The sequence below is a fragment of the Sinocyclocheilus rhinocerous genome, unplaced genomic scaffold (genome assembly GCF_001515625.1).
Source record: "Sinocyclocheilus rhinocerous isolate Xijiao unplaced genomic scaffold, SAMN03320098_v1.1 scaffold1841, whole genome shotgun sequence".
In the NCBI taxonomy this organism is placed as follows: domain Eukaryota; kingdom Metazoa; phylum Chordata; class Actinopteri; order Cypriniformes; family Cyprinidae; genus Sinocyclocheilus; species Sinocyclocheilus rhinocerous.
The window spans coordinates 1,178,458-1,206,017 of record NW_015666172.1 but is presented as its reverse complement, the minus strand read 5'-3'; the positions used below and the strand labels follow the sequence as shown (position 1 = coordinate 1,206,017).

The window sequence follows — 27,560 nt, the reverse complement described above, 5'->3', positions numbered from 1 at the left end:
GCATGAAATCAAAATGGACTTTATTTACTTTACTAGCGCACATTGCTAGTAATGATGTGAACAATTAATCTGTGCAAGTTAATCCGCTGAAAAAAATAGTTTGTCTTGGTAATGTTTAATCAAAATCTGAACATTTACTTCCGCTCTGGAATGGCAGTCCTTCTCTGATGATGTCAGTTTGACGGCTTGGGCAGTATATGCTTAAACACACCCCTCCAACCGTTAGATTGCTATGAGTGAGAGACAGAGAGGAGGAGCGCAAACATAAAACCATGTCCTCTATTCAATATTCCGTTTCAGCTGGAAATACGTCACTACACTGAAATAAAGTCGGCAGCAACTTCCGGTTCACGCGGACTTTAAGTAGTGTTTTGGGTATTATGTGTAATCCTTTTTTTTTCTTCTCCAGGGGATTATGTTTTATGCAATAACAGGCTACAGATATTTAGCCATATATGTTATATTTGTTAGGTATATCTGTCAGTTGACCTATTGAAAGAACTTGCATTCTTGGATTCAGTTCACGCAATTGTTGGTTTCTGCTCACATACAGATAATTGTCCATTGCGTCACACAAACTCAACATCTGAAAACTATGGAAACTGGAAACTAATGCCCACTGTTGTGCTGTAGGTTTTGACGAAGTCCTATGTGAGCACCCTCTGAGAAATGCATCTGATAGGGTTATTTTGAGACCGACCACCTGATTAGTCATTCAGACAACCCACTGACTAGTCGATTTTAAAAATATTTAGTTTTGCACATCCCTAATTTTTTTTATAACACAACTGCAAACATCCCACATGTCTGATAAAGATTTTTCATCTCACCTACATGCCTGAGATAGTGGTTCATTTATATGTACATTTTGTGTACATGAACCTGTTGTAATTGTCAGTGCAGCGCATTTACCTAACAATTCCAGAGTATGGTCAGGTTTGGGTTGAGGAGGTTGTATTGCGTTGACATGGGCAGGAGTTAGCATTCAAATCCTTTGCAGTCATGAGAGGTCAATGTCTACTTGGCAGCCCGTTTAATTCTGAACCTATCCTCCTCTGTGTCGTGGCACTCTAAAGCACCTACACTGTCCTGTTACACAAGATCAGGGTTCCCATTTACATCACGTCCTCCCTTCTCTACCTTCTGCCCATCTTCCTCCTTCCCCTCCCTGAATGGGCTCTTCTGTGCTTATCCTCAGCTGCCATCCGTCCTGTGCTCTCAGAACAAAAGAGCCTTCATAGGACCCACCAGGCCACGGTGCTCAAAGGGTTAACATTAGGTTAACACTGTCTGGCTGCTGTCTTTGTCAAGGAGCTAAAGTGTTATTAAATGCATATATGCGTGTGCATGTTTGGCTCTGAGAGTGTGCAAGTATGATGGATTTGTCGTACGTGTGTCTTGAGTGCTCGTCTGCTTGTGCATGTGTGAAAGAGCTTGTGCCATTTTTGTTGGTTTGATATCCCGCCCTCTTATTGACAGGGTTTCCTTTGGCTCTGTGCAGGGGTGGAGTCCGGTCAGATCGACTGATAAAGTCCTGCCAAGTCACATGAGCATCTATTTAAGCAATATCTCGGGTCGGCGTTGCAAATTGGTCATTAAAGTCATGTTTTTGAAATGCATCCAATTCAAGTCATGTTGTGTTGGACCTGCATCATAATAGTTTACTTCTCTTATAAGTCAACAGATCTCATGAGGGATATTCAGTTTAGTTGTATCTGAATGAGTCACAACCATTACTAATAACCTAAAGTGATGTGTAAACTGTTAAGATTTGGTCTGTGTGTGTTCTGAGAGGAAGCTCGTTCACATCAGAACTAATTGAGGCCATTAGCATCACATCTCATATGTTTGTGTGTGCATTTTAGGAGACTTTGAAGAGGAGTCCAAGCAGCCTTCAGTGTCAGAACAACAGAAACACCAGCTCAAGCACAGAGAACTGTTCCTGTCTCGACAGTTTGAGTCTCTCCCGGCCACACATATACGGTAAATACACTCACAGACACAAACATGTCTGGATTGAATGGTATTATCCCATCAGAGCCCAGACTAAGGCTCTGTATATAAGGCATTTGATTTGTAGTGATAAAGTCCTATTTATACTGTGCATGTTTTCACTTAATGTTTTTTTACAGAGGAAAATGCAACGTCACACTTTTGAATGAGACTGATGTTTTAACTGGCTACCTAGAGAGAGAGGTAAGAGTCCACCTGCAGTACAAGAGCACTCACTGTGTGGTTTATCATGGAGTGTCACAAAACTACCACCATCATTAAAGCCATGATTGAAAGACAGGCCATAATACGACAATGCTGTAAGAGTGAGTTTAATGAAATTTGTTAGAAGTTCTGTCATGTTTCACCACTTAAATTAAAAAAAAAAAAATAGTTATGCATTAACCGAATGATCCATTTAAGAACAGATGTTTTTTTTTCGTATTGATATTTTTTGAAGAATTAAGATAATTTCTCCCCCAACTTACATTACTGTAATGCAAAAAAAATTACAATTGATTTGTCATGGTAGTATTTGTAGTAATGAATTTACTTTTAATTTTACTTTTTTGGGGACTGTAAAAGATTTAAAATATTTTTGAAAGAAGTCTCTTATGCTCACCAAAGCTATTTGATCAAAAATACAGTAAAAACGGTAATATTGTGAAATATTATTTTGATTATATTTTAAAATGTAATTTATTCCTGTGATGGCAGGATAATTTATAACTGCTGATAATTTTCAGCAGTTATTACTCGAGTCTTCAGTTTCACATGATCTTCTAGGAACAATTCCTATTATCATCAATGTTGAAAACAGTTGTGCTACTTTATATTTTTGTGAAAACCATGATATATTTTTTTCAGGATTATTTGATGAATAGAAACAGCATTTATTTAAAATTGAAATATTTTGTAACATTATAAATACTGAATGAAAGTATTTAAAATCTTTCAAACAAAAAAGGATGACTGACCCCAAATTTTGAACAGTATTGTACTTTTTTTTTTGTCAAGGGCAAAATAAAATGGTTAGATAAGTGAACACCTTTTGTTGATTTAAAATGGCCAAATGGCCAACTGTGTGAAGTGTTTGTGTTTTATAATGTGTGTTTGTTCTGTAGGACTGTTTCTTCTACTCTCTGGTGTTTGACCCCGTGCAGAAGACCCTGCTGGCTGACCAGGGCGAGATCAGAGTGGGATCCAAATACCAGGCAGAGATCCCTGACAAACTGGCTGAAGGTCAGAAGGTTTTAGTGTCTGTACGCCTTGTTGTTACTAAAACAATGGTCGTTTTGTTGTTGAAAACTCCCATCGATTTCCAAGAAGCTCCAGTAGTGGCAATGTCAGACATCTGATGCTGAAACAGCTGCAATGTTTACATTGTGTCCTATTCACACATGATTCTCATCACAATATTGCATCAGTACTTCAGGACCTGGTATTGATATTTTCAGGACACATTTTAGGGAGAGATGTTGAAGGGCTAATACAATTTTCCACCTCATTAGGAGATTCCGATAGTCGAGTGCAGGAGAAGCTTGAGACAAAGGTTTGGGATCCTAATAACCAGCTGAAGGATCCTCAGATAGACCAGTTCCTGGTGGTGGCACGGTTAGTATTTCACTGTTCATTAAAATTGTATTTTTACATTTTTATTGCGCAGCAGCATGATGTTAATTCAAATATTGTGTATTTTAGGGCTGTTGGTACATTTGCACGTGCACTAGACTGCAGCAGTTCAATCCGCCAACCCAGTCTGCACATGAGCGCTGCAGCAGCATCTAGAGACATCACACTGGTGAGAGGACGGAAGCATCCAATCACTCTCTCTTCCTCAACTACTCACAAGAGCATTTAATTCACTGCCACCTCGCTCAAACCTCAGTTTTCATGCACATCTGACATTCACACTGTCCTTTCTGTCTATAGTTCCACGCCATGGACACTCTGCAGAAGAACGGCTATGATCTCGCCAAGGCCATGTCAACGCTGGTGCCGCAGGGTGGCCCGGTGCTCTGCAGGGATGAGATGGAAGAGTGGAGCGCCTCAGAAGCCATGCTGTTCGAGGAGGCTCTGGAGAAATACGGCAAAGACTTCAATGACATTCGCCAAGACTTTGTGAGTTTAAAACACTATACTTGAGCATTTGCTCTCACACACTGCATTATTTGGGAAAGCTCAAGATTTAAATGAACATTTATTTGTTGTTGTCCTGCAGTTGCCCTGGAAGTCATTAGCTAGTGTGGTCCAGTTCTACTACATGTGGAAGACTACTGATCGTTACATCCAGCAGGTAACAAACTTTGCATGGTTTTTTAAAAAACAAAATTGATATGTTAACATTTATGCATGCATACGAATGTTATTTAAAACATGTTTTTCTCACCAGAAAAGACTAAAGGCAGCAGAGGCTGACAGCAAGCTGAAGCAGGTGTACATCCCCACCTAGTGAGTATTTAATGTCACTGCACTTTTTTTTTTCTTTTTATGAATTCAAGTGGCATTTTCCAAATATATGCCACAAATTGGTGTCCCTTTAGTGTTTAGTTTCCATTTTTAATTATTATTTTATAAATAAAGGCCCAAATCCAATATTTTTTTAAAAACTGAGTGAATTTTTAAATAGATTACAGTTTTAAATTTGGGTTTCAAAAGATTTCATGTTTTTGAAAGAAGTGTCTTGTGCTCACCACGGCTGCATTTAGTTGATCATAAATAAATTAAAAATATTTATGTAGTGAAATATTATTGCAATTGAAAATGTTAATATATTTCAAAATGTAATTTATTCCTGTGATGGTAAAGCTGAATTTTTAGCAGCCATTACTGCAGTCTTCAGTGTCACATAATCCTTCAGAAATCATTATAATATGCTGATTTGATGCTCAAGAAACATTTCTTCTTATCAAACTTGAAAACAGCTGCTTAATAATTTTGTCGAGACTGTGATTCAAGATTCAAGAGTTTTATTGTCATATGTACAGGAAACACTCTGTTACACTATATACAATGAAATTGTTACTCTGAGAATCCTCTAGCAGCCTGGACATCAATATGAGGACAAAAACCACAAGTACTTGATACAAACGTTACACAATTACAAAAGTATTAGTGTAGTGTGTGCATATATAAGTGTGAATGTGCAGGGTAGACGTATAAACGGTGTATATAAACATTTAAGCATACAGTATATTTACATTATATATAAAGTAACAATGTTCTGTAACATGTAAAAGTCTCTAATGTCAGTGATTAATGCATCCCTGCTGAATAAAAACAATAAAAAAAATCTCCTACTGACCCAAAATTTTTCAATAGTAGTGTTAAACTATTAATGAACGCAAAATTAGCACAGAATGAAAAGTAGCTATTTACTTATATATTCTGTTGTATGTATTCATTTTATGTTAGATAAAGATATTTTTCTTCTTAAATTTTTTTCTTCCACTTGTCAACGTCTTTCCTGTAATACATTTTTTCCTGCTGTTGGAGAATCTAAATTTTGTTCTCTCCCTCAGCACCAAACCCAACCCCAATCAGATCAGTGCACCTGGAAGTAAACCTGGCATGAATGGTGCCACCGGCTACCAGAAAGGCCTCAGTTGTGAAAGCTGCCACTGTGAGTGAGCTCAAGTATTTAGATATAAGCTCAATTATTCCTTTGCGTTACAATGAATGAATTGATATGTTTGACTTGCTACTCCTCCAGCTGCCCAGTCCCAGCAGTGGTACGCATGGGGCCCTCCCAACATGCAGTGCCGACTATGTGCAACCTGTTGGATTTACTGGAAAAAGTATGGTGGTCTTAAGACCCCTACTCAACTAGAGGGCGCCACCAGAACTGGCTCAGTATGTTAACCCTGTCTTTTTTGATGTTTTAAAATATTAAGGTGTAATGCATACAAAAATCAACGGTGAGAAATCTAGTTGGTTTCATTAATCATCTTGGTGGCTAAATTATTCAGGTCAGTCATTTTAAATGGACATGTTTTTATGCTAGATGGAGACAGAAAATTGCCAAATCGATTAATGAACATATATCTTTCCAATAGGATGCAGCTCCACGTGGTCACATGACCCGCCAGGAGGTACAAGGCATGTCCCCGTTTACCAGCAGCGCAGGGAGAGCTAAACTTCTGGCTAAAAATCGGCAGACCTTCATCCTGCAGACCACTAAACTCACTCGAATCGCCCGTCGGGTGTGCCAGGACATCCTGCAGTCCCGCCGAGCAGCCCGCCGCCCCTACGCTTCCATTAACTCCAATGCTGTCAAAGCAGAGTGTGAGTAGTCAATTACAACCATAAAAACAATTTTTTATGCAGTAGCATAAACCTGTGTGAATTTTATCTCGATAGTCTTTTTTTGATTGCTTCTTTTTCTATTTTAGGTATGATAAGACTTCCTAAAGCAGCAAAGGGTGCTATGAAGAACCGCCCTATTCCTCGACCGTCCCTCATCAATATAGTTAAAGAATTGGGTAGGGCTTCAGTATTCAATCAAAACCAAAATAGGGATAGAAAAACATTATTTTAACATCAGAAATATAACACACATCACTTTTAAGGCTGGGAAAATTGAGACATAACAGTGAATTCAATTGTTTGGCACAATGCTTCCTCAAAATACACGGGAGAAATATTTGAAAAGTGATCATTTGAGTAATTGTGCTTGTTTTATTCTTCAGCTCTTCAAGCTCCTTTGAAATTGAAAGCTCCTCGAGGTGCTCCAACCCCTATCAACCGTAACCAGGTTAACCAGCCTCGGAGCACATCCACTCTACTGGGCAAGAGGCCATTCGACAATGTGAGTATCACATACAAAGATACGGTAGAAAATAGTGTACACAGATCTTAGCTCTCTCATTGGCTGCAGGCTGGAGGTCTTTCCTTGTCCACCAATGGAAGACCGTTCGCATTGGGAATGAGAGCAGCCACCCAGTCAGTCATTAAGAGGCAGAAGGTCAGTCAAGGAGATGCTCCGAATCCAGTCGTGTTTGTGGCTACGAAAGACACCAGGTATGTTTCCCAAACATCTCATTGACATGTTTTTGCTTTTTTCCCTGAGACTAATTCCATGTGAATGTGGTTTACAGAGCCCTGAGGAAACACCTCACTCAGGCAGAGACGAGGCGGGCGGCCAGAAAACCACACCTCCCGGTCAAAATCAAACTTCCCGTGCCGCCCCGGCCGCTTCCCGTACCCATCATACCCTCCAGCACCAACGAGCCAATCGTGTTGGAGGACTGAGCGATGTTCCAGTAGACCACATCCATTGCCAGAGCATGTTAAACCCGCCATCGTCAGCTGTTCTTCTTTATTCCTCTTCTTCTGCTGTCCCCCCAGATCCCATACGCACACCATGCTCACGTGCTCGGGATGATGACATACCACATACTCTTACACCAGCATACAACACACTTCATAGCGTTTTACTCCCAGTGTTATAGTTGCTGTCCCATTGCTTTTTTAAATTACAAATACTTTTAACTGTGTAATTTAAAGCAAATCATGTTCATTCTAAGATGGTGGAAAAGCACACTTTATTTTTCTCCAGTTCTGTCGTTGTTTGTATAAATATTAACAGGATTTTTCAAGAGTTTGATTCTTGTGTGTATGGAAAATGGGATTTAAATGTGTGAGGGAGTACATGGTCTTTTTACCATTGTTTTCTTAATTTCTTAGGTCGCTTATGTTAAAAACAAAAACCACCCTTTTTCATGCTGTGTAGACAAATAAATGATTGCGCCTCTCCTTTTATTTCAGCCAGTACTTGTGGTTCTAGCCTTTCAGGCCTAGCTGAATTGTGGAAAGATGGTATCATGGAATGCTTTGCAGCAAAAGTATTGTTCGCTATACAGCAGATCTGCAGTTGAGCTGGTTTATTGATGGCAACCTGGTTTCTCAGACTCAATATTGTTGTTGTTTTTTTGTGATCATAGATCCAGAACTCCTGCAGTGTAGCTACTCCAGTCAGTGATATTTGAAGGTCTTGTAGGTCTTAGTATGAAAACACTTTTTGATGACTTAGGATGGCTTCTGGTTGTAGTAAAGTGTTTGAAGGTGTTCATGAATGTAAGGCAAATCTTGGTTTGAGGTGGTTGGATGTCGCAATCAGTTTGGCCTGTTTTGTACCTCAATAATTGAGCCTTTCCATATATGATATCATGAACAAAGCCATAAAAGTTTGTTTTCCACATCTGCTGTTTTTCCAAACGAGTTGATGCGCTCGCATTTGTGTTATAAAGGTCTTGTGGGCTACTGGGAAGCTGTTAGCATTTGTAGATAATGAGAGAGGGAAAAGATGTTTTTGAGTTTTTCTAGTAATTACTCTACTATAGGCTGATATTGATGCATATTTCCCACTCAAGTTTTTTTTTTAAACTGGATCCAGTGAGATGGAAAAGATGTTTTGGAGTTTTCCTAGACATGGCTCAAATATAGGCTGATATTGATGCATATTTTTGCCTTATGATTAAGCTTTTTTCTTTTTTTGAGCTGAACGGTTGGGCTTTTTTGACAGATTTCTTGGCTTGTTGAGATTAGTCAACACAAAATTTCATTGTAAATTGTTCCCCTGATCAGGGGTTTTGTAATGTTTCTTAAACAAAAGGAGTGTGCACTGCACATTAAAGACACAAATAAATGTTAACATGTCCCCTTTTAATTATCACCTGTTTTTTATGAAGGGGGTTTGTGACCCCACAATGTTTTGGCAAAGCTTGAAAAAAATTGAGCATTGATCTCCATTATGGCATAGAGTTGGGGGAGGGAAGACTGGTTGATTTTAGGGTTTGATTCAAGGATGTGCAGGATTTCAGTTTTGTATATCAATGAGAAATTTCTTTCAACTCATAACTCAAACTCTTTTTTTAATATTCCAGTGTCTCTGTATCCTTTAATGTATCTTGTGATAAGAAAATAAAGATTTTTTTTGTTTGTGGTCCTAAATGGGCAATGTTTCATGCTTCTTTACAGCAGTTACATGGGTACTGATTTATTTGCTCTTGCAGTGGACCTTATTCATGGTAGACACCTTCTTTTTTCGTGAATGAAAACGAGGCTGTAAAGTGTGAACATCCAGTCGGTTTGTACAGTTGTGTAACTTTAGATGATTTAACCGGTGTAATATTGAAAATGCTTTTTTCCAAAACATGCCTGTGACAAAAATGTGCTGTGAATTAACATGATCTAAAACCTTAAAACAATTCATCCTATTGCCTCGTTTTCATTTGTGAAAAATTAAATTGTAAAGACCAAAACTTTGAGTTGCGCCAAGGAATGCCAATTAAAGAAATACCTAAAATAAAAATCATTTACTTGCCCTAAACCTGTATAAGTTTTCTCTTTCTTCAGTTGAACACAAAATAAGATATTTTGAAGAATGCGGGTAACCAAACACTTTCTGGTCCACATTCATTTCCGTAGTATTTTCCCTCCATACTATGGATGTTAATGGGGACCAGCAACTGTTCTATCTTTTATGTCTGAAGAAAGAGAAAACTCACAGGTTTAGAACAACTTAAGGGTAAGTAAATGATGACAGGATTTTCTTTTTTTTCTTTTTTTTGGGTGAATTATTCTATCAACGTGGTCAAGTAATATAACACATATCCTCAATTGCTTTGCTGATTTAATAAACTGAGATCATTCTTCAAAAGTTGTTTATTATTGAGTTGCCAAACAACGTACGTAGCACATTAATATAAAATTCTATGATTTAAGGCCACATACTCGTCCAATCAGTCGAAACGTTCACATTCAAAAAAATTATATTAATAACTCATTTGAAATATCTGCTGTCAAGGTTTGGTTGTTTCCTTTTAAAGTTATTTCAGTGGCATAATTTAAGATTGTAATGGTCCATTGCTTAATGTTTGCAGGAAATGAATATCCTCATCTCAAACCTCACAATAAGCATAATACAAAGACTCCGATCTGCACTTCACAGACAAGCGCTCAATTAACAACTCGAGGTGTGATGCGGTAATTGATACAGGATGGGCCTGTGTGTATATTCGGAGTTCGCTCTTTGAAGTCGGTTAACAAGCTACTTTTCAAATGTTTATTGCAGTAGAGCCTACAAGGCAGCGGCAATATCCCAATTTGATCAAATTCAAAACACCCACAGCAGACAAACGCATCATCACTTCAGACTGCTTCCAAATTAGATTGCCGGTCAACTACGGCAAACCTGATTGGCTGATTCGAACGTTCACGCTTCACAGCTGATTCATATTTTAAAGGGAACGCGGGAACGGAATCCGGGTCTGCTTTAAAACAACAGGGCGAACAGTTGTCGGTACGTGGGACTTGCCAGGTACAGAGTGTAGTCCGCGTCTTTCATCTGGGATAAGGCAACGGAGCCAAGTGTTTGTCCGGAGTTCGGTCGGGTTTTTTTGTTGCTTTTAACAAAATTTTGTATTTTACAAAATACCCCGTTTTGTTAAGCTGCCGTTGAGTTTTGTAAAGCATTTTAAAACCACAGTCATGTTTGAGGTAAGTTGTTTTTGTCTTACTTTTCGTGTTTTTATTGGCACCATATGTGTCGAATTATTAAAGTGTCTCAAAGAAAGTATTGCGTAAGGTGTTTGTGTGGTTTTTTTATTTTATTTTTTTTTAGCTTATTATGGTTTCTAGGCCATGGTATTATTTACTACTCTTAAGTATTTGTTAGGACTACTAGGCAGTGGTAAATGCAAAAACCTAAATGGACCGTGTGTTTTTATTTATTTGCAGTGTAATATGATTTACTATTGCTTCTAAATAAAATGTTATGGTTTCTAGGCAATGTAGTAGCTTTTAATTCTTACAAAAAATTGTTTACTATGGCTTCTGGGGAGTGTTAAAATGCACAATTTTATCTTTGCAGTAGGTAAAGGTGTTTTGTTATGGTGTTTTTGTTTTTTCTCCCCCTCAAGTCCTAAAAGGTTATCTTCTTTTTACTGTTTTCCAGACCAGTCAGGATGACCTGTTTCTGTTCCCCACTGAAGGCCAGAATGAGGCTTTCTCCCCTGAGGAGGGTTTAGGCAGTGGGAGCTTGTCTCTTGCCGAGGCCTTGCTTCCCCTGGTTGAGTCCCCATCGCCCCCAATAACGCCCTGGCTCTGCTCCACCCGCTATAAGACGGAACTGTGCAGCCGTTATGCTGAGACGGGTACCTGCAAGTATGCCGAACGCTGCCAGTTCGCCCACGGCCTCCACGATCTCCATGTACCCTCCCGTCATCCCAAGTACAAAACCGAGCTGTGTCGTACCTACCACACCGCCGGCTACTGCGTTTATGGTACACGGTGTCTCTTCGTGCACAACCTTAAAGAGCAGAGGCCCATCCGTCCCCGTCTCAGGAATGTGCCTTGCCGTACCTATCGTGCATTTGGGGTTTGCCCCTTCGGTACCAGATGCCACTTCCTGCACGTTGAGGGCGGCTCTGAATCAGACGGTGGAGAGGAGGAGCGAACCTGGCAACCTCCATCACAATCCCAAGAGTGGAAGCCTCGAGGTGCCCTCTGTCGCACCTTCAGCGCATTTGGTTTTTGTCTCTATGGCACCCGTTGTCGGTTCCAACATGGGCTTCCTAACACGATCAAAGGTCTCAACTCGAACCACACATCCTGCCCTCAGATGACCAATGGGGGATCTCTTTCACCTGCCTCAGACACGTGCTCTTCACCATCTCCATCCTCATCCCCTCCATCTGCACTGGCTTCGCCGGTGTACCCTGACGGCTCTGGTCCAGTCACTCTACCGTCGCTGGAAGCCGTGGCCAACAATGCTTTCACCTTCAGCAGCCAACATCTGAATGACCTGCTGCTCCCTCTGGCCCTACGGCTCCAGCAATTGGAGAACGCTTCCAATGCTGGTCCTCAAGACGCTCTGGATAACCCACTGTTGTTGTGAAGTCTGTGGCATGATGATCCCAAAAGCTAACTGCTAGAAGCTTTTATCTGTGATTTGTACTGTGCTGAATTCATATTTAACCTTGTTTTTATTTGGTAGTCGTGTACAGTGTTCCTTTGCTACGTGTAAATTTTTTTTTTTTAAACTGCCTTTTAAGACTGATTCTCAAATGTTTGCTTTTATTTTCTTAATTCTAATCTGTCTTGTACTTCAGAGGCCACTTATTTTTGACGGACTGAATGAAGCCCCTTAAGTGTAAATGGAGACTTTATTTTACTGGTGTGTGTACATATGAAGGATTTGACTATGAATGTTTCTAACCTAAGGATTTTTAAACTTAATGACCTTTTTAAATTATTTTGGAAACATCAGCATCCTTGGATCTCAATAAAACCTCATAAAAAGATTGGATGTGTGGTTTCTTCTCTAATGCTTAATTACATGGTGACAGACCATTTGAAAGCTTTGTCTAAACTGCAGTTTTTGATATGCGTTTGTATGATGTCCAAGGTTGGATATTTGGAAGCTGCATTATCTCTTAGAAGTAGTTTTTATTTGTTAGTACTTGCTCTGTTTTCAGTTAGGAGAGAAAATGATGGGTTTTTTTTTTTTTTTTTTTTCTCTTTAAAAATTGACTTCGGCTGTTTTGAGTAAGACCCTTTCATACAGTGGAAATAATGATCAATATTAATACAAAATACCATTGTTAAATATTGTATTTTTCTTCTCTACTTGCCAAAATACTCTTGGATTTATAACGTTGAAGGAAAAACTAGTTGGTTGTAGAGCAGGGGTCTCCAAACTCAGTCCTGGAGGACCAGTGTCCTGCAGAGCTTAGCTCCAATCCTAATTAAACCCACTCGAACCAGCTAGTCAAGGTCTTACTAAGCATACTAAACTTCCAGGCAGATGTGTCGAGGCAGGTTAGAAAACTCTGCAGGACACCGGCCCTCCAGGACTGAGTTTGGAGACCCCTGTTGTAGAGTAAAATATATCTGATCAACTTTTTAGGTTTTTTTTCTGTTTACTTATTTTTACTGATAATGTACACTATAAAAGATTGCTTGGTGAACCGATTCAAAAGATTCGAATTGCTCAAATGAATCAATATACCTGCCGCCAGTAAGAGCCCAGAATACTTGCGCGTGCGCGGATCTCATAGCCAATCAGGCCCTTCCCGCAAGTTCACCAGTGTTGTATAAACGGTTTGAAGAGCTTAGCTGCTTGTGCTAATATAGGCACATAACGGTGGTAAAATATAATAAAATAAATGTAACTTGTATTTACGAACGGATACGCCATCAATCTCCAATAGGAAGGTACGGTGCATGATTTTTAGCCCCATGTTTGATTACAAGCGTGCTAAGGCAGCCTAGTGAGGAGAATTGAAAAGAGCCTGACGCCGCGCAGCCTTGTCGCTTTAGCTCTAAATCTTTAATGTAATTCACAGCATCTTTATTTAGTGATCTTACTAACGTAAAGATGACAGAGCGGGAGGAACGGCGCTTCGCTGAGGTGCCGCGGGAATCAATTAAACTGATGGCCGAAAGCACCGGAGTGGAGCTCAGCGAGGAGGTGGCAACTCTGCTGGCGGAGGATGTGTGCTACCGCCTCAGAGAGGCAACCCAGGTCACATTTGACTTATATTTACATGCTACTGTACATGGCTGTGTCTTAATGTTCCCTGCAAGCTGTTCTGATGGGATCTACTGTCTCAGCAAGGCCATTCAAGTCACTTAAATGTTCACGACTGTCATTTAGTGGCTTTTAATGATTTGTTGTGCATGCATTCCATTCTCTCATACATGCACGTGCCTTATTTCTTTAAAGCGATAGTGATGTGTGCTATTGTTTCAGATTATGACTGTTATCTGACAAACATGTCATGCTCTTGTACATGTAGGTGTCTTGTCCTTTTAAAGTTGCGCTAATGGATGCTACTGCATTAGAGATGCATGCTGGCATGCACTTAAAGCTGTGTTGATTTGTGCTACTGTCTCTAAATGTTTCCAGCTCAAGCTTTTGTAGATGTTGTTTTGTGTGCATGTGTTTTTAATCCTCTAAAGCATTTGTAAGGAAAGACTTTGTAAACTGTCAACCATTTTGCTATAAAGTCTGTGCATTTCATCTCTTTGTCCCACTACAGAACAGCTCACAGTTCATGAGACATGCAAAGAGAAGGAAGCTGAGTGTGGAAGACTTCAATAGAGCACTACGGTGGAGCAATACTGAGGTACCTATTCGTCTTTATGTGTGAATGAATGCGCTTTTAATGTGAATTCGCATTGTGGTGTTGTTTGTTACACTTCGACACCTGGAGAACAGCATTACACCTGCTGTATATTTTCTAGACTGTTTGCGGCTATGGTGCGCAAGACGCCTTACCATTCCGTCCATTAAAGGAAGGAGAGCTTTTCTTTGTAGAGGATCGGGAGATAAATCTGGTGGAGTTGGCACTTGCTACTAACATTCCCAAAGGCTGTGCAGAGACGATGGTTCGAGGTAGGGCGGGAACGGGAAGCATTAGTGAAATGTATTCATGATTACAATTTTTTTTTTAAAAACGTTTTGTCTCATCGGCAGTGCATGTGTCATATCTTGATGGAAAAGGCAATCTGGAACCTCAAGGGACAGGTAAACCTCAAATATTTGAATTATAATAACATTTTAATTGATTTGTCAGGTGCATCTGTATCAGGGCTGTGTGGAAAAAAAAAAGTATTATTTTTTTTTAAATAAAGTGAAACTCCTTTTATTGTTTCTATTTTATTTAATATACATTTTATTTGTATGACACATATAAACAAGAACATTATAAAATACAATACAGTAATTAAAGAACAACAATCTAAGAAAGCACATTCAAAGAAACCTTGGAAATCATTGCACAATGTTGGTTGGTTATTTATTTATTTATATCACCAACAAAATAATATACTGTAAATATTCCATAGTTCACCCAGCTCTATTTTGTGTTTGTTTACTTGTATTCTCTTGGTAGTGCCCACTGCTGTTCAGTCTCTATCAGAGGATCTGCTGAAGTATTACCAACAAATAACGCGAGCCATTTTAGGAGAGGACCCACATCTGATGAAGGTACTTGTGCTATCTTTTAAAAGTTTGGGGTCAGTAAGATTTTTTAAATTTTTTTAAATGAAATTAATGATCATATTGAGCAAGGATGCATTAAATTGATCAGTAGTGACAATAAAGACTTTTACATTGTTACAAAACATTTCTGTTTCGAGTAAATGCTGTTCTTTTAGACTTTCTATTTATCAAAGAATCCTGAAAAAATTTAGCAAAACATTAAAATATGCACCAGAGCACAGATGAGGCGGAGCCGTTTTGTTTTCTCTTGCTAGTATAATAATGTTTTTCTGCTTCAATCAGGTGGCTTTGCTAGACCTCCAGTCCAATTCAAAGATCGCTGCCCTCCTGCCTTACTTCGTTTACGTCATCAGTGGGGTAAGTCTGCTTTGTCCATGTAGTACAAAATGCCTTCATTAATTATTATTACCTTATATAATAATGGCTTTTTTGTAATTACTGTAAAAATAGTGAAACTTGTTACATGACCTTGGGCTCTTTGATGCATATTATAATCTGTGAATCTCTTTCCTCTTTCTTAGGTGAAGTCAGTAAGTCATGATCTGGACCAGTTAAACAGACTCCTACACATGGTGAAGAGTTTGGTGCAGAACCCGTACCTGTACCTGGGCTCATATGTGCGCAGTCTTGTGTCCAGTGTCATGTACTGCATCCTGGAGCCTCTGGCTGCTTCCATCAACCCCCTCAATGACCACTGGACCCTGAGAGACTATGCAGCCCTTCTGCTCAGCCACATCTTCTGGTATTTCTTTAGAATCCTACAGTAAAGTTAAGCTTTGATAAATTATTCCAGTTCAAAAACACTCGTCTAACTGATTGTTTTTCTCATGTTGACTTGTAGGACACATGGTGATCTTGTGAGTGGGCTGTACCATCAGATTCTTCTGTCTCTGCAGAAGGTTCTTTCCGATCCGGTTAGACCTCTCTGTTCCCACTATGGAGCAGTAGTGGGTCTGCATGCTCTCGGCTGGAAGGTAAACACAGACAGCACAACAGCCACAAACACAAATACGCTTTTTACTACTAAATGTCGCACTGTTTGTGTGTGTGTTTTGACACAGGCTGTTGAACGTGTGCTGTATCCTCACCTCCCTGCCTATTGGGCGAATCTACAAGCTGTGCTAGATGATTACTCTGTGTCCAACGCTCAGGTGAAAGCAGATGGCCACAAAGTCTATGGAGCCATTCTGGTAGGTACAGTACTTTAGACAATGACTGTAGTGCTTGTGTTTCTTTTCAGGATTCTGATATAAATTAATTGGCTTATTCAAGTTTATTTATTTGTACACAGCTTTTATTTAGCCAGAAACCACAGAGAGGCCCTTAAGGCTGCTGGATAAACAACTGGTTTATAAGAGCTCCTCATCGCAAGTTTAGAAAGATGGTTTGCTCATTTTGTGTTCCCAGTTGCACATTATAAGAGACCCAAACTCGCAGCCCTTGCAGAGATGGAGTTCTTGTGGAACAGCATTTACTGCAAACCAATCTGCTGAAAACACCAGAAAAACCGAAACACCAGATTCATGAGCTGCTCTCACGTGTAAAAGAACACAGTGCCGCTCTTCATTTTGAAACATGATGTGCATATATTTATTTAATTAAATTGCAGGCTTTATAGGCTATATTGAGATTTTGTTTTCATTTCGATTAATCACACTACCTTCCATTCAACAGTTGATTAGCCCAACGCAAATGTCTCTTATCTAAACCTCTGAAGTCAAGTGACCACTTTACTTTCCTCCCTGAAGGTGGCGGTAGAGCGTTTGCTGAAGATGAAGGCACTCAGTCTGACCTTGGCAGCAGAAGGAGGCTGTGCTGGTCTACCAGGCACTGCCACAGGGGCTGTCGGCTTCAGAGAAAACTCACTTGGCCTCAGCCCGCCTCCCGAACCTCTTTCCGAACCCCCTCTTGGCATTGCAAGCCATCTCCAAGCAGGTGGAGCTGGCTGTCCATGGGAGGAGTGGACTCCTGTATCTCTTCCTGCCATGTACTGTGAACTCTACTCCTTTTTTGGAGACAGTCTGGCTGTACGCTTCAGCACTGGCCCGCCACTAGGTGGCGCCACACCTCCAGGTCCCTGCCAACCACTAGAGGGCAGGAAAGAGCCAGCGAGCAGTGCCCCCAATCTTGAGAATACACGGAAAATGCCCCAGCTAACTGCCAGTATGAATATAAGCCCACGACGAGATGGAAGCCCTCGTATGGAACCACAACCACCTAGTCTGGCTGCTACTGTCCCAGGGAGGTAGGAGTTGAACAACATCCTAGTAATTTTCTCCATAGGGGAATTGATCCTGCCACAGGTTAAAAAAAAAAAAAAAGAAAACGGTCGGTCTGTCCCCTCCTGCCCTGCCCCGCCACTAGGTGGTGCCCCACCTTCAGGTTCCTGCCAACCACTAGAGGGCAGGAAAGAGCCAGCGAGTGGTGCCCCCAATCTTGAGAATACACGAAAAATGCCCCAGCTAACTGCCAGTATGAATATTAGCCCAAGACAAGATGGAAGCCCTCGTATGGAACCACAACCACCAAGTCTGGCTGCTACCGTCCCAGGGAGGTAGGAGTCGAATGATTGAAAATTTGTAATTGAGTGGAACAGTTGGGTTCCGGAAGTAAAATCCTATAAATTTTCTCCATAGGGGAATTGAGTTTTATGGAAGCCTGTTAACGCCCTTGCATAAAAAAAAAAATGTAAAAAAGTTATTGCAACTTTTTATCTCCCAAAACTCGCAATTGCAAGTTAAAATCACACAATTCTGAATTGCAAGACATATATTCTGAGAAAAAAAGTCAGAATTGCATGATGTTACCTCGTAATTATGAGGAATAAAGTCAGACTTGTAAGATAACAAGTTACAATTACCTTTTTTATTTTTAATTCGTAGAAGGAAAAAAAAACGAATTTCAAGATGTAAACTTTAGAGAAAAAAAGTCTAGAATTTATATCGCAATTTTGAGAAAAGTCCAAAATGTGAATTACGAGATAAAAAGTCGCAATTACCTTTTTATTTTTTTTATCAATCATTTTATCCATCTATTGTTAATGATATCTTATAAATCTTTAAATACAGACCTATTGTGAGATACGAGGTTGTTAATAGATGAGCTTTTTAATGAAGCCAGCATTATTTCAACTTATTTTAAAAATAAGCAGAATTCCTGATGAAAACATGCATTACCCATGATTCTGCAAAGAAATCTCAACTGATCAGAGAATCACGACAAGCAAATTGCGCCAAAAAGATAACATAACAGAGTCAGTCTTTTTATGCTCTCAAACAGCTTAAATATTTGTGTGTATATATTTATATTTATATATATATATATATATATATATATATATATGCATATTTTCTAATAAATGTAAAATACATAATTTATATATATCTTTAAATTTCAAATTTTCATTATTTATTTTATTTGATTTTCATTCAGTGCTTAGATTTGTAGCTCTTTCTCTAATTCAGGCCATTTAGTCTTGAACCTTTGTCTTTTTGTCCAATATTCAAATACTGTTTTGTTTCAAATCAAAGTTTGCAATATTGTGATTCACCCCGTAGCTGGTTGGTTTGGTTCTTGGCTTCAACGAAAATGATCAGGTCTTGTCATTTAAAACTCAACAAAATATTTAGCGAGAGTGCATTTCTCACTGGTGGTCTCCTTTTTGTCCCGTGTCTGCAGATCTCTTGCCCGCTCTTCATCCTCCTCATCTTCCGTCTCACGTTCCAGGTCATCTTCGTCACGTCCTGGACGTTCAACCAGCCAATCCCGAGACATTTTCCCTAAAGCCCGCTTCCCGCTGCCTCAGGCTGGACCTCCTGCTTTCTCATTCATCATTGGCGGGCGGCAGATGGGGCGACGCTGTCAGGGAAGGCGCTTCCAGACAAGCTTTACTCCAACTCCACCTCATACTACCCTCCCACCTCGTGCTTACGCCCACAAGCTGCCGGTCATAGGGAGAGTGAGCAAACCTGTGCGCCGCTGGACATGTTCCCATTACTCTCTTCACCTGCCTCTTTAAAATGCGTGAACCACGTGACCACAGTGGCATCTCATCAAATGGCTGCATCTTAGTAATTACAGATGAACAATTCTATATGCTCTATGCAAACAAGGCAAGTATTATTGTGAGGGAATAATTTTGAATGAACACTCGAGATTTTTATGCTATAACTCTGCTGATTCTGATCAGTAGCATTAACTTTGAGTTCTCTTATAGTTATTTCTGTATGTACCGCAGATAGTATAATAGAACCTGACACCAAATAAGAGTTTATATTTACTGTACTTATGGCAGGATGAAGCTGAACAGATACTGCTATACAATTGCCTTGTTTATTAGAGTATTTATGTATGAGTGAATGTCCCTTTTTACGTTTAACTTGTTTTGTAATGATGTAGGCCTGTAAAAATAAATACATTATGTAATGTACTCACAAGATATTTTATTATTTTGTATTTAAATTGCCAAGTCTGTTTATAATGCCAATGATTTTCTTTTTTTAGGCCTGGTAATAAGCTGCATGTCAAATCGAAACCCCTTTAATTAATTTTGCAATAACAGTACTTAATGCATTACTCTAAAGGAATTGTTAAAAATTATTTAAAAAAAGGAATATTAGCATGGTTCCAGAGAATCTTTTGCGTTTCCATGAGAAATGTTTGTGATGGAAATAATATAAGCAATGAAAATATACATTTTCCTCCCATCTCATATTTTTTTCCCCATTACCATGTCCCCTTATTCGTTCACTGGACACAAAAGAAGTTAACCGGGCCCTGAAATGTTTTCTTTTTCCCGTACAATGAAAGAAAATAGTGATGTACTTGGTGCGTCATTCATGCCAGTGATGCCTTCATGACGTACCAAGTTCGATCAAGCACAAATGTGAATAAGAGAGTGATGGTGGGAACATTTTCAGTGATTAACTTCAATTTCAGTCTGTTCACCACAAAGCTATTGTATGGCTCCAGAAGACAGAAGAACATAAGGCATGACTAATTTTGTGGTAATTTCATGATGCTTACTGTTCTTTTTGGACCTTGGTTACTGTTTGTATCTGTCTATACATTCTTCAAAATTCCTTCATTTTTGTTCTATAGAAATTCTCATGGTTTGGAGCAACCATAAGGGTGAGTAGGTGTCAGAATTTTAGATACAAAGTTCTGTTCTGATGACAACTGGACTAAAGTCAGTTAGTGAGCTTGTTGAGGCAGCTTCATAATTTGAAAAATTTGGTTTAGGCTCTGTTTTAGCAGACAGGTGAAGGTTGATGCTGTCGCAGATGTCTGCTGACCTGTTTCATTAAACTTTCAGCATGGTGTTGAACTCTCCATGTCAGAGCCCAGGTTTGGTTACACATGCAGCACCTTAATGTTCTACCATACTGAGGCAATACACAAACAAAACTAGTTTAATAATGGCTATTTTTGCAGACAAAGCTCTGACTTTTCTACGTGTTCACGCGTTCACATGTATGATGATAGCGTACGGCCTCTTCATCGTTATCGGTGCTGTTGTTTTGATACTGGAGCAACCTGAGGAGAATTTGCTTGTTAAATCAAGATACAGTGAGATGCAAAATGAAGATGAGTAGTCTTGTTTTCTGGGGGGGAAAAAAGGAATTACTCAAGCAAAATGAATCTGCCAATGTGTGATCAAAACTTGTTTACCTTTTGAATTAAGTTGATTTTGAGCCCATTGGCAGATATTTGTTCTTGTTTTTTAATAATAAACTCACTTCATTTTGATCAATTTCAAAGAAAACATGACTTCTTCTCTTATGTAATTCTGCTTCTCAAATAAACGTACCTTGATTTAAGAATCTTTAGACATTTGCAGTGGAAACCAAAACAAAAATGCTGAGGAAGAGCATCGCCTTTTTTGCAGTGTGATCAGAAGGTACAGTAAATGTTATTTCCATATTGCAGTGGTTGGGAGTAGAGGTATATCCAAGCCTTAAGTTTTCAGTTAGTTAGTGGGTTAGTTAGTAAGTAAAATGAATTAAAAAGGGATAGAGATTGTTAGAAAGTTGTATTTTCAAACTTTGAAGTGTTGCTAATATAATTCATTGTCTGCTCTTTATTTGAATCGACGCGTTTCAGAAAGGCGGGGCATAGAGGAGAAACAATAATGTACAGTATCTGGAAAATAATGTGTTTTTTAAAGCTTAAACCACATAAACACATTTCATTACTCCAAATACACAAAATAATGTTCTTTTTAGCAACATCATATGACCCCTTTAACTTTTCTTTACTTGCTTTTTTTTTACGCGTTGCATTGCATATCGTGCCACGTAAACATAAAACCATGTTGTGAAACCTGCAGAAACCCTAATTTAGACTCTTTTTTTCAGGTTAGCTGATGCTTGGACTGATTGCCTTTCTTGTTGTTATGGAAAGCTTCTGGGAACTGCAGCAGGTTCAAGCCATTCCAAAAGGGTCTGGCTGCAGACTTGCGCTTGCACTCTCAGACACTTGCACTTCCGCTAGCGACGTCATTTGCAGTCTTTATTTTTTTATTTTGTTCTATTTATTTATTCTTTTTGTTTGAATCTCTCAACATTTTACAACAGTAATTTGATATTTTAATAGCATCTTAATACATTAAGCCATGTTAAGTGTTTATGTTTTTCTACAGGAGGAAAACGCTTAATGAGAGACTTTGTGCATTGCGTTCATATTCTGCTGTTCTGTAGTCACGAATTTGCGGGTCTTGTCTTTTTCTTGCAGGACCCTGTACGTTATAGTATAAAATTAGTTTTAATCATTTAATCACCACCACAGCTTCTTGTCTCTATTGGCAACACGCACGATTTGTGTGGATTGCAAGTGACGTCACAGGTATCGGAGCGTGCAAGTGGCGATTGCACCGCTAGCGGAAGCGTAAGTGTCTGAGAGTGCAAGTCTGAGAATGCAAGTCTGAGAGTGCAAGCGCAAGGCTGCAGCCAGACCCTTCTCAGCCATTCTGCGTTTTTTCGCTGGACCGCGGCAGGGTGAGCTGAAGGGGGTGGGTTTGGATGAGCTTGTGCTCAGTGGTGACATGGCAGGTGCTGAGGAGGAACCTCATTACACTCTACCTATATCCACCATCTCCCCTGCTTTCACAGACTCACCTGCAACTCCAACAATAGAGCTGCCACCGATCTTTGGCCTGCCACCCGTTGTGGCCACCAAGGAAAATATTCTCCCTTCACTAAGACCAAACCCCACTCCAGATCTGTGTCAATCCACTTCCACTACATAACTGATACAGTGGAACTGGACATTGTAAGAAGAATAAAAAATATCCAAGAATGAAGCTGGCAACCACTAGGTGGCGATATTGGTTCATTTTCGTCAATGCTCTTTGGATTGTACACAATTTTATTTTATTTATTTATTTATTCTTTTGACCTTGTTGGATTAAGCATATCTTTTTTTTAAGTATATAATCAACTTACAAAATGCATAATATATTTGTAGTTTATATTTTAGATTTATTGTAATCTAAAATCTGTTATTTATTCATTCATTCATTTTCATTTGTTTATCATATTAAATGTATATATTTTTATATTCAATTTTAAACTAGAGACTGTTAATTGATTTGATTTGATTTGTTTTAAATTGATTTGGGCTGCATGTCATGCAGTGAGTGTAATTTGGCCACATAAATTTATAATCTGCTTTATAAATCATTTACATTTATAATACAGATTATATAAATATGTCAATGGACATGTTTGGACTCATATATATATATATATATATATGTGTGTGTGTGTGTGTGTATATATATATATATATATATATATTGAAAAATACTAAAGGTATAATACAAAAAAAGTACAAAAAATATATATATTTTGCAGGTTTTTGCAAAAAGTCTCTTATGCTCACCAAGCCTGCACTTATTTTATCAAAAGTATAGTAATATTGTGAAATATTATTAAAATTTAAATTAACTGTAAAATATACTTTGAAATGCAATTTATTCCTGTGATGGCTAAGCTGAATTTTCAAGTGTCTTTACTGTTTTGATCTATGCATTACTGACCCCGAGCTTTTGAATTGTAGTGTATAATGACCAAATAATGACCAAAACTATCATATATTTTACCTTTTTCAAAGTAGCCACCCTAGATTACAGCTCAACCAACCGCATTTGGTGCATCCTGGGAGTAAAATATTGAAACACTATTCTGGACACTTTTTTCTGTGCTCAAATTCATCCATTTAAAAAGTAAATGCATATAATTTAGGTTTTGTAAAGAAATTCAATACAGACACAGTTTATGTTCAAAATCATTTCATGATTTTAAATGAATTTAATGATCAAGATTTTTAAATTCATTCAAATATGTCCAAACATTTAGACTAGTGTATGAAAAGCAAAAATTAATTATCGTGTTTATTTTTATATGCAGCCTATTACAATAAAAATATTCAATTTGAGATGCTCATGTTTCACATGTTGTTCTTCGTAGTTGCAGCAGGGGGGGGGGCAGCAGAGGGGGAGCAGGTGTGTGTATCTGTGTGAGTGTATGTGTGTGGGACAGTGACTCAGAATCAGTGCCAGTCTGACATAAACACACTTCACAGGCTAAGCCTCTTTCTTTGCAATGAGGTCATATTCTTCTATTATGGTCTTCGGTCATTTACTGTTCAATTCTGCAGTAGACTACTTGTGCTAGAGGCTGCATTTACGTACATTTAAATGCTTCTTTTGCATAGGCTTTTGTGTGATAAAATGTTACTCTAATTAAAATACCATGTTAGGAAAATCACCATATTACATGTGTATTGTTTGGCATAAACTTTCTAAATATCTACTAAGGAAAAAGTGGCTTTTAAATAAGGCAAAAACCCATGACTTTTGTCCTAAAGTATAAACAGAGAATATTACATATTATTTATTTTTCGTCACTTTAGAAACTAATTGTGTGTGTGTGTGTGTGTGTGTTGAAACGGTTGCTTCTGAGATCTGTTGATGTGGTTACAGGAGCTGTATGTAGGTCAGGACTGAAGTAAAGTTAGACCCCAAAAGCTGGTGCAGTGCTGGGTAACGAAACATCAACACATTTTAGTCACTTCAATTAAACAGTAGTTTAATAAGCTGCCAAAAACAAATATATATATATATATATAGCAAACGCATAGGATAAAAATTGGAAATAAGTAAGATTGTTTCCCCTCAAATTATCCTAATGGCTGAACTGCTGACATCTGTTAAAGGACAAGAGTCCTTGACCGAAAGAGGCGAGACGTGAACTTCCCAGAGGAGTTGAGGAAATTATAGGGGTTTCCCCTCTTCTTTACTGTGAGGACCATTAAGCATAAACAACATTTATCCAAAACCTGACAGAATTAAACTTTTTAAATCCTCAGCAGGTCAGTACAGAGCTAATTAAATCAAACATTTAACATTTCATTGGCTTTAACATATCAAATAACATTTTAATATATTAAAGCCATGTTTGAGACAGATGCATGTGGTATATTCATATGACCTTGTTACCATAGTGCCTAATGCTTTCACACTGTCAACTGCTCTTTCATTCAGATTGACAGTAAGCAGGTGTTACATGCATGTCTATATTTGTCACTGTTATCTCTGATCTTGAACAGATGGGGTAACAGTAACACAATGTCATTTTCCACACTAGAAAGAGATGTGTGTTGAAAGATTATGAAATGTTATCTTTCTGTGAAATTAAGTTAGTTATTGAATGTTCATATTGTGCTCTTATAGAATCTGGACATCTGGAATCTGGGGTTGAGGCAGCTCTCAAATGTCTTTTGATGTTTCTTATTGGTTTAAATCAGGTACTTTGGTTGACCTGTCCGCTTTTGTCTTTACATTTGTAAGAATTGTTAAAAACATAAAAAAAAAAAAATACAATAAATATAAAAATTAATTACAATTTCCCAAGTACAAGTAAAGTGATTTTCAAAAAATCTGAGACCACACTGAAAATGTAAAATGAAAATTGTATCAATTTAATTTAATAACCAAAGCGTATAATATTTTTATTATTTATTATTATTATTATTATTTAAACATTTCTGTACTATTCATGGGTAACTAGTCAAATGTAAGTAAATCTGACACTGATCATATGAATTCCATTGTTCAGAAGGTCAGATGTTCTTGAAATTAAGACATTTTTTTTTTTTTTTTCATATAGTTTTTCACTACGATTGTTATGCTGATAATATAATTTGTACATAAACTACCGATTTTAAAAATGTTTTTGAAACAAGACTCTTATATGCTCACCAAGGCTGCATTTATTTGGTCAAAAATACAGTAAAAACACTAATATTGTGAAATATTATTACCATTCAAAAGAACTGCTTTCTATTTGAATATATTTTAAAATGTAATTTATTCCTGTGATGCAAAGCTGAATTTTCAGCATCATCACACCAGTCTTCAGTGATCCTTCAGAAATCATATTAATATGCTGATTTGCTGCTTAAGAAGTGCTGAAAACAGTTGCGCTGCTTCATATTTTTTTGGAAACCATGACAAATTTTTTCAGGATTCTTTGATGAATAGAAAGTTCAAAAGAACAGCATGTATTTGAAATGGAAATTTTTGGTAACAATGTGAAAGTCTTTACTTTCATTTCTGATCCATTTAATTAACCTTTTGAACGGTAGTGTCCATTTTATAAGCAGTGATCTTCATGGCTGAAATGGTTTAGTGATGAAACTGTGGTGTATTTTAAGAAATGTACCAGTGGCACTTAGATTTGTTTAGGCTTGTCTTCTTTTAGAACATTTCCTGCAGTTGGTACTTGGGCATGAGGAGGTCAAAGCCACAGGAAAACAGGAAGTACTGAGACCACGACAAGCTCAACTAACAGGAAGTGTACAGCTTTGAGCAGGAACCTTATTCGTGATCCGTAAGTTTATATTACAGCTCTCTCTCTTCCCTTTCCTGATCCCTCTATCAATGTTCTGGTATTCTTGGCTTGATGAACAAATTCAAATGACTCAACTAGTTAAATTAATCTAATTACTCTGTTGTCATATTCCAGAGAGGAGTTCAGAAGAGACATTGCTGTAATAAGAGACAGGCAGCTGGAACCATATTTTGATTGGGGCGTTTTGGATAGAGGATCTTGGTGGGTTTACTTTGGATCCGGTCATCCTTTTTAAAGACTGCGTCAAAATAGAGCCTCAGAGATTTTTATCTTGCTTTGTGTGCTCCTTTGGTTTTGGACTTGCCACACCTGCCAAAGCTAATCTAAACTCTGATCAGCAGGGGCAAGTTTCAGCCTGCCCCACTCATACTGATCTAGATTCGGCTCCAGGTGCCCAGATCATAATCAAAATGATGCTATGATGTCTACAAAACTGGTCTCAGGTCATAATAACATAACATCAGGCTACCTGCTATTTTAGCCACACCTAAACCTAGTTCAAACAGTATGACTGTACTGAGCAAGAACAGTCAACTGTATCAGTTCTAGAAGTAATGCAAAGTAATATCCCACTTTTGTTGGCACTAGCCATTGGTTTCATTCTATTGTTTAAAACACAGTGAAAAAACTGCTTGCAAATGAGGTAATGGTGACCTTTAACCTTCCACAGAGTGCTTTGAATAGCCCTGTCAACCTCCATTCACTTCAACAAGACAAACTGCTTCCCATGGCAAGGTAAGAAAGCACAATGAAATATTACTTCACCTTACCCAGCAGGGGAGATCTGTGCTATATGTCACATTTTCTTTGCTCCTGTTAATATTTTTACAGTTCATTTTACATGCTGACAATGGCAGGGCATGTTGTCACATTGTAATTTGTCAATAAACAGCCTTTGTCTTTTTAGACTGTTAAACGGTAAAACAATCGTTAAGCACAAAACGATTCATGAACATGAATGAATTCCTCGACAGCAAAAATATTAAACAATTTAGCAGACAAATATTGAAATGAATTAATTATTAAATGTATTAAACATATATAAATAGACACTTAAAAAGGTGTAGAAACTTTTTTCACTTAGAAATTGCTAGTAAATGTCACAATAATAAAGAAACAGCAAGTAATATGTACACAACTTATCTTTATTTACAACTTAGAAAAATAAGTGTGCAGTGTATATAATATTATGTATTATAATAAACATTTTGTTGCTTTGCAGCCTGAATTGGAGACGGACACAGTTTTTGTTTTATCCAGCTGTATTTACTCAGTGCAACTTATAACATCCAAGTGAATGATATAACACCAACATAGCAGAAAAAAATAAATAAATACATTTAAAAAACAGAATCACTGAGCTGGAACCGGTTGGAAAAAGGAACACCCTCTTGTGTCAGTATTTTGTTGAACCACCTTTTGCTTTAATTACAGCCTTTAGTCTGTTGGGATATGTCTCTCCGAAGGCTGCACATCTAGACTTTGCAATATTTGCCCACTCTTCTTTGCAGAACTGCTCAAGTTCAGTTCAATTTGACGTCCGTTTGTGGACTGCAGTCTTCAAGTCATTCCACAGATTTTCAATGGGGTTTAAAGGTGGGGTAAGCGATTTCTGGTAGCCAATGTTGACATTTGAAATCACCAAA

General features: G+C 38.2%; 3 protein-coding genes across 6 annotated transcripts in view; all 3 read left to right on the top strand.

The window, feature by feature from the left end:
- LOC107731904 (metastasis-associated protein MTA2-like) overlaps nucleotides 1-8,943 on the top strand; it is a 24,074-nt gene extending 15,131 nt beyond the window's left edge. The window contains exons 4-18 of the mRNA XM_016543101.1: nucleotides 1,866-1,983; nucleotides 2,133-2,196; nucleotides 3,117-3,234; nucleotides 3,504-3,606; nucleotides 3,694-3,793; nucleotides 3,925-4,113; nucleotides 4,214-4,288; nucleotides 4,385-4,443; nucleotides 5,514-5,614; nucleotides 5,705-5,844; nucleotides 6,048-6,276; nucleotides 6,384-6,473; nucleotides 6,681-6,799; nucleotides 6,869-7,011; nucleotides 7,089-8,943. Of these exons, the coding sequence (XP_016398587.1) occupies nucleotides 1,866-1,983; nucleotides 2,133-2,196; nucleotides 3,117-3,234; nucleotides 3,504-3,606; nucleotides 3,694-3,793; nucleotides 3,925-4,113; nucleotides 4,214-4,288; nucleotides 4,385-4,443; nucleotides 5,514-5,614; nucleotides 5,705-5,844; nucleotides 6,048-6,276; nucleotides 6,384-6,473; nucleotides 6,681-6,799; nucleotides 6,869-7,011; nucleotides 7,089-7,242 (1,802 nt within the window). The 3' untranslated portion in view covers nucleotides 7,243-8,943. The remainder of the gene's footprint in view (nucleotides 1-1,865; nucleotides 1,984-2,132; nucleotides 2,197-3,116; nucleotides 3,235-3,503; nucleotides 3,607-3,693; nucleotides 3,794-3,924; nucleotides 4,114-4,213; nucleotides 4,289-4,384; nucleotides 4,444-5,513; nucleotides 5,615-5,704; nucleotides 5,845-6,047; nucleotides 6,277-6,383; nucleotides 6,474-6,680; nucleotides 6,800-6,868; nucleotides 7,012-7,088) is intronic.
- Nucleotides 8,944-10,258: 1,315 nt separating this feature from the next.
- Nucleotides 10,259-12,296, top strand: LOC107731948 (zinc finger protein 36, C3H1 type-like 2). The gene is made up of 2 exons (XM_016543175.1): nucleotides 10,259-10,491; nucleotides 10,949-12,296. The coding sequence occupies exons 1-2, from the start codon at nucleotides 10,483-10,485 to the stop codon at nucleotides 11,888-11,890; spliced, it is 951 nt and encodes a 316-aa protein (XP_016398661.1). The 5' UTR covers nucleotides 10,259-10,482; the 3' UTR covers nucleotides 11,891-12,296.
- A 753-nt stretch (nucleotides 12,297-13,049) lies between these two features.
- Nucleotides 13,050-19,425, top strand: LOC107731936 (TAF6-like RNA polymerase II p300/CBP-associated factor-associated factor 65 kDa subunit 6L). 4 transcript variants are annotated; one of them, XM_016543159.1, is made up of 13 exons: nucleotides 13,050-13,209; nucleotides 13,354-13,519; nucleotides 14,037-14,123; nucleotides 14,242-14,392; nucleotides 14,474-14,524; nucleotides 14,892-14,986; nucleotides 15,284-15,358; nucleotides 15,523-15,743; nucleotides 15,843-15,975; nucleotides 16,063-16,191; nucleotides 16,750-17,056; nucleotides 17,366-17,555; nucleotides 18,680-19,425. In XM_016543159.1, the coding sequence occupies exons 2-13, from the start codon at nucleotides 13,373-13,375 to the stop codon at nucleotides 19,017-19,019; spliced, it is 1,926 nt and encodes a 641-aa protein (XP_016398645.1). In that variant the 5' UTR covers nucleotides 13,050-13,209; nucleotides 13,354-13,372; the 3' UTR covers nucleotides 19,020-19,425. The 4 variants fall into 4 exon arrangements, with proteins under 4 accessions (XP_016398645.1, XP_016398642.1, XP_016398644.1 ...); XM_016543156.1 differs by having other exon boundaries at nucleotides 13,341-13,519; XM_016543160.1 differs by lacking the exons at nucleotides 13,050-13,209; nucleotides 13,354-13,519 and adding an exon at nucleotides 13,663-13,789.
- The last annotated feature ends 8,135 nt before the right edge of the window (nucleotides 19,426-27,560 follow it).

Excerpts from the sequence above, each read along its gene's own strand:
- LOC107731936 (XM_016543159.1), top strand. The coding sequence starts at position 13,373 with ATGACAGAGCGGGAGGAACGGCGCTTCGCTGAGGTGCCGCGGGAATCA. Across the intron at positions 15,359-15,522 it reads TCGTTTACGTCATCAGTGGG|GTGAAGTCAGTAAGTCATGA; the intron begins GTAAGTCTGCTT and ends CCTCTTTCTTAG. Across the intron at positions 17,556-18,679 it reads GCTGCTACCGTCCCAGGGAG|ATCTCTTGCCCGCTCTTCAT; the intron begins GTAGGAGTCGAA and ends CCGTGTCTGCAG.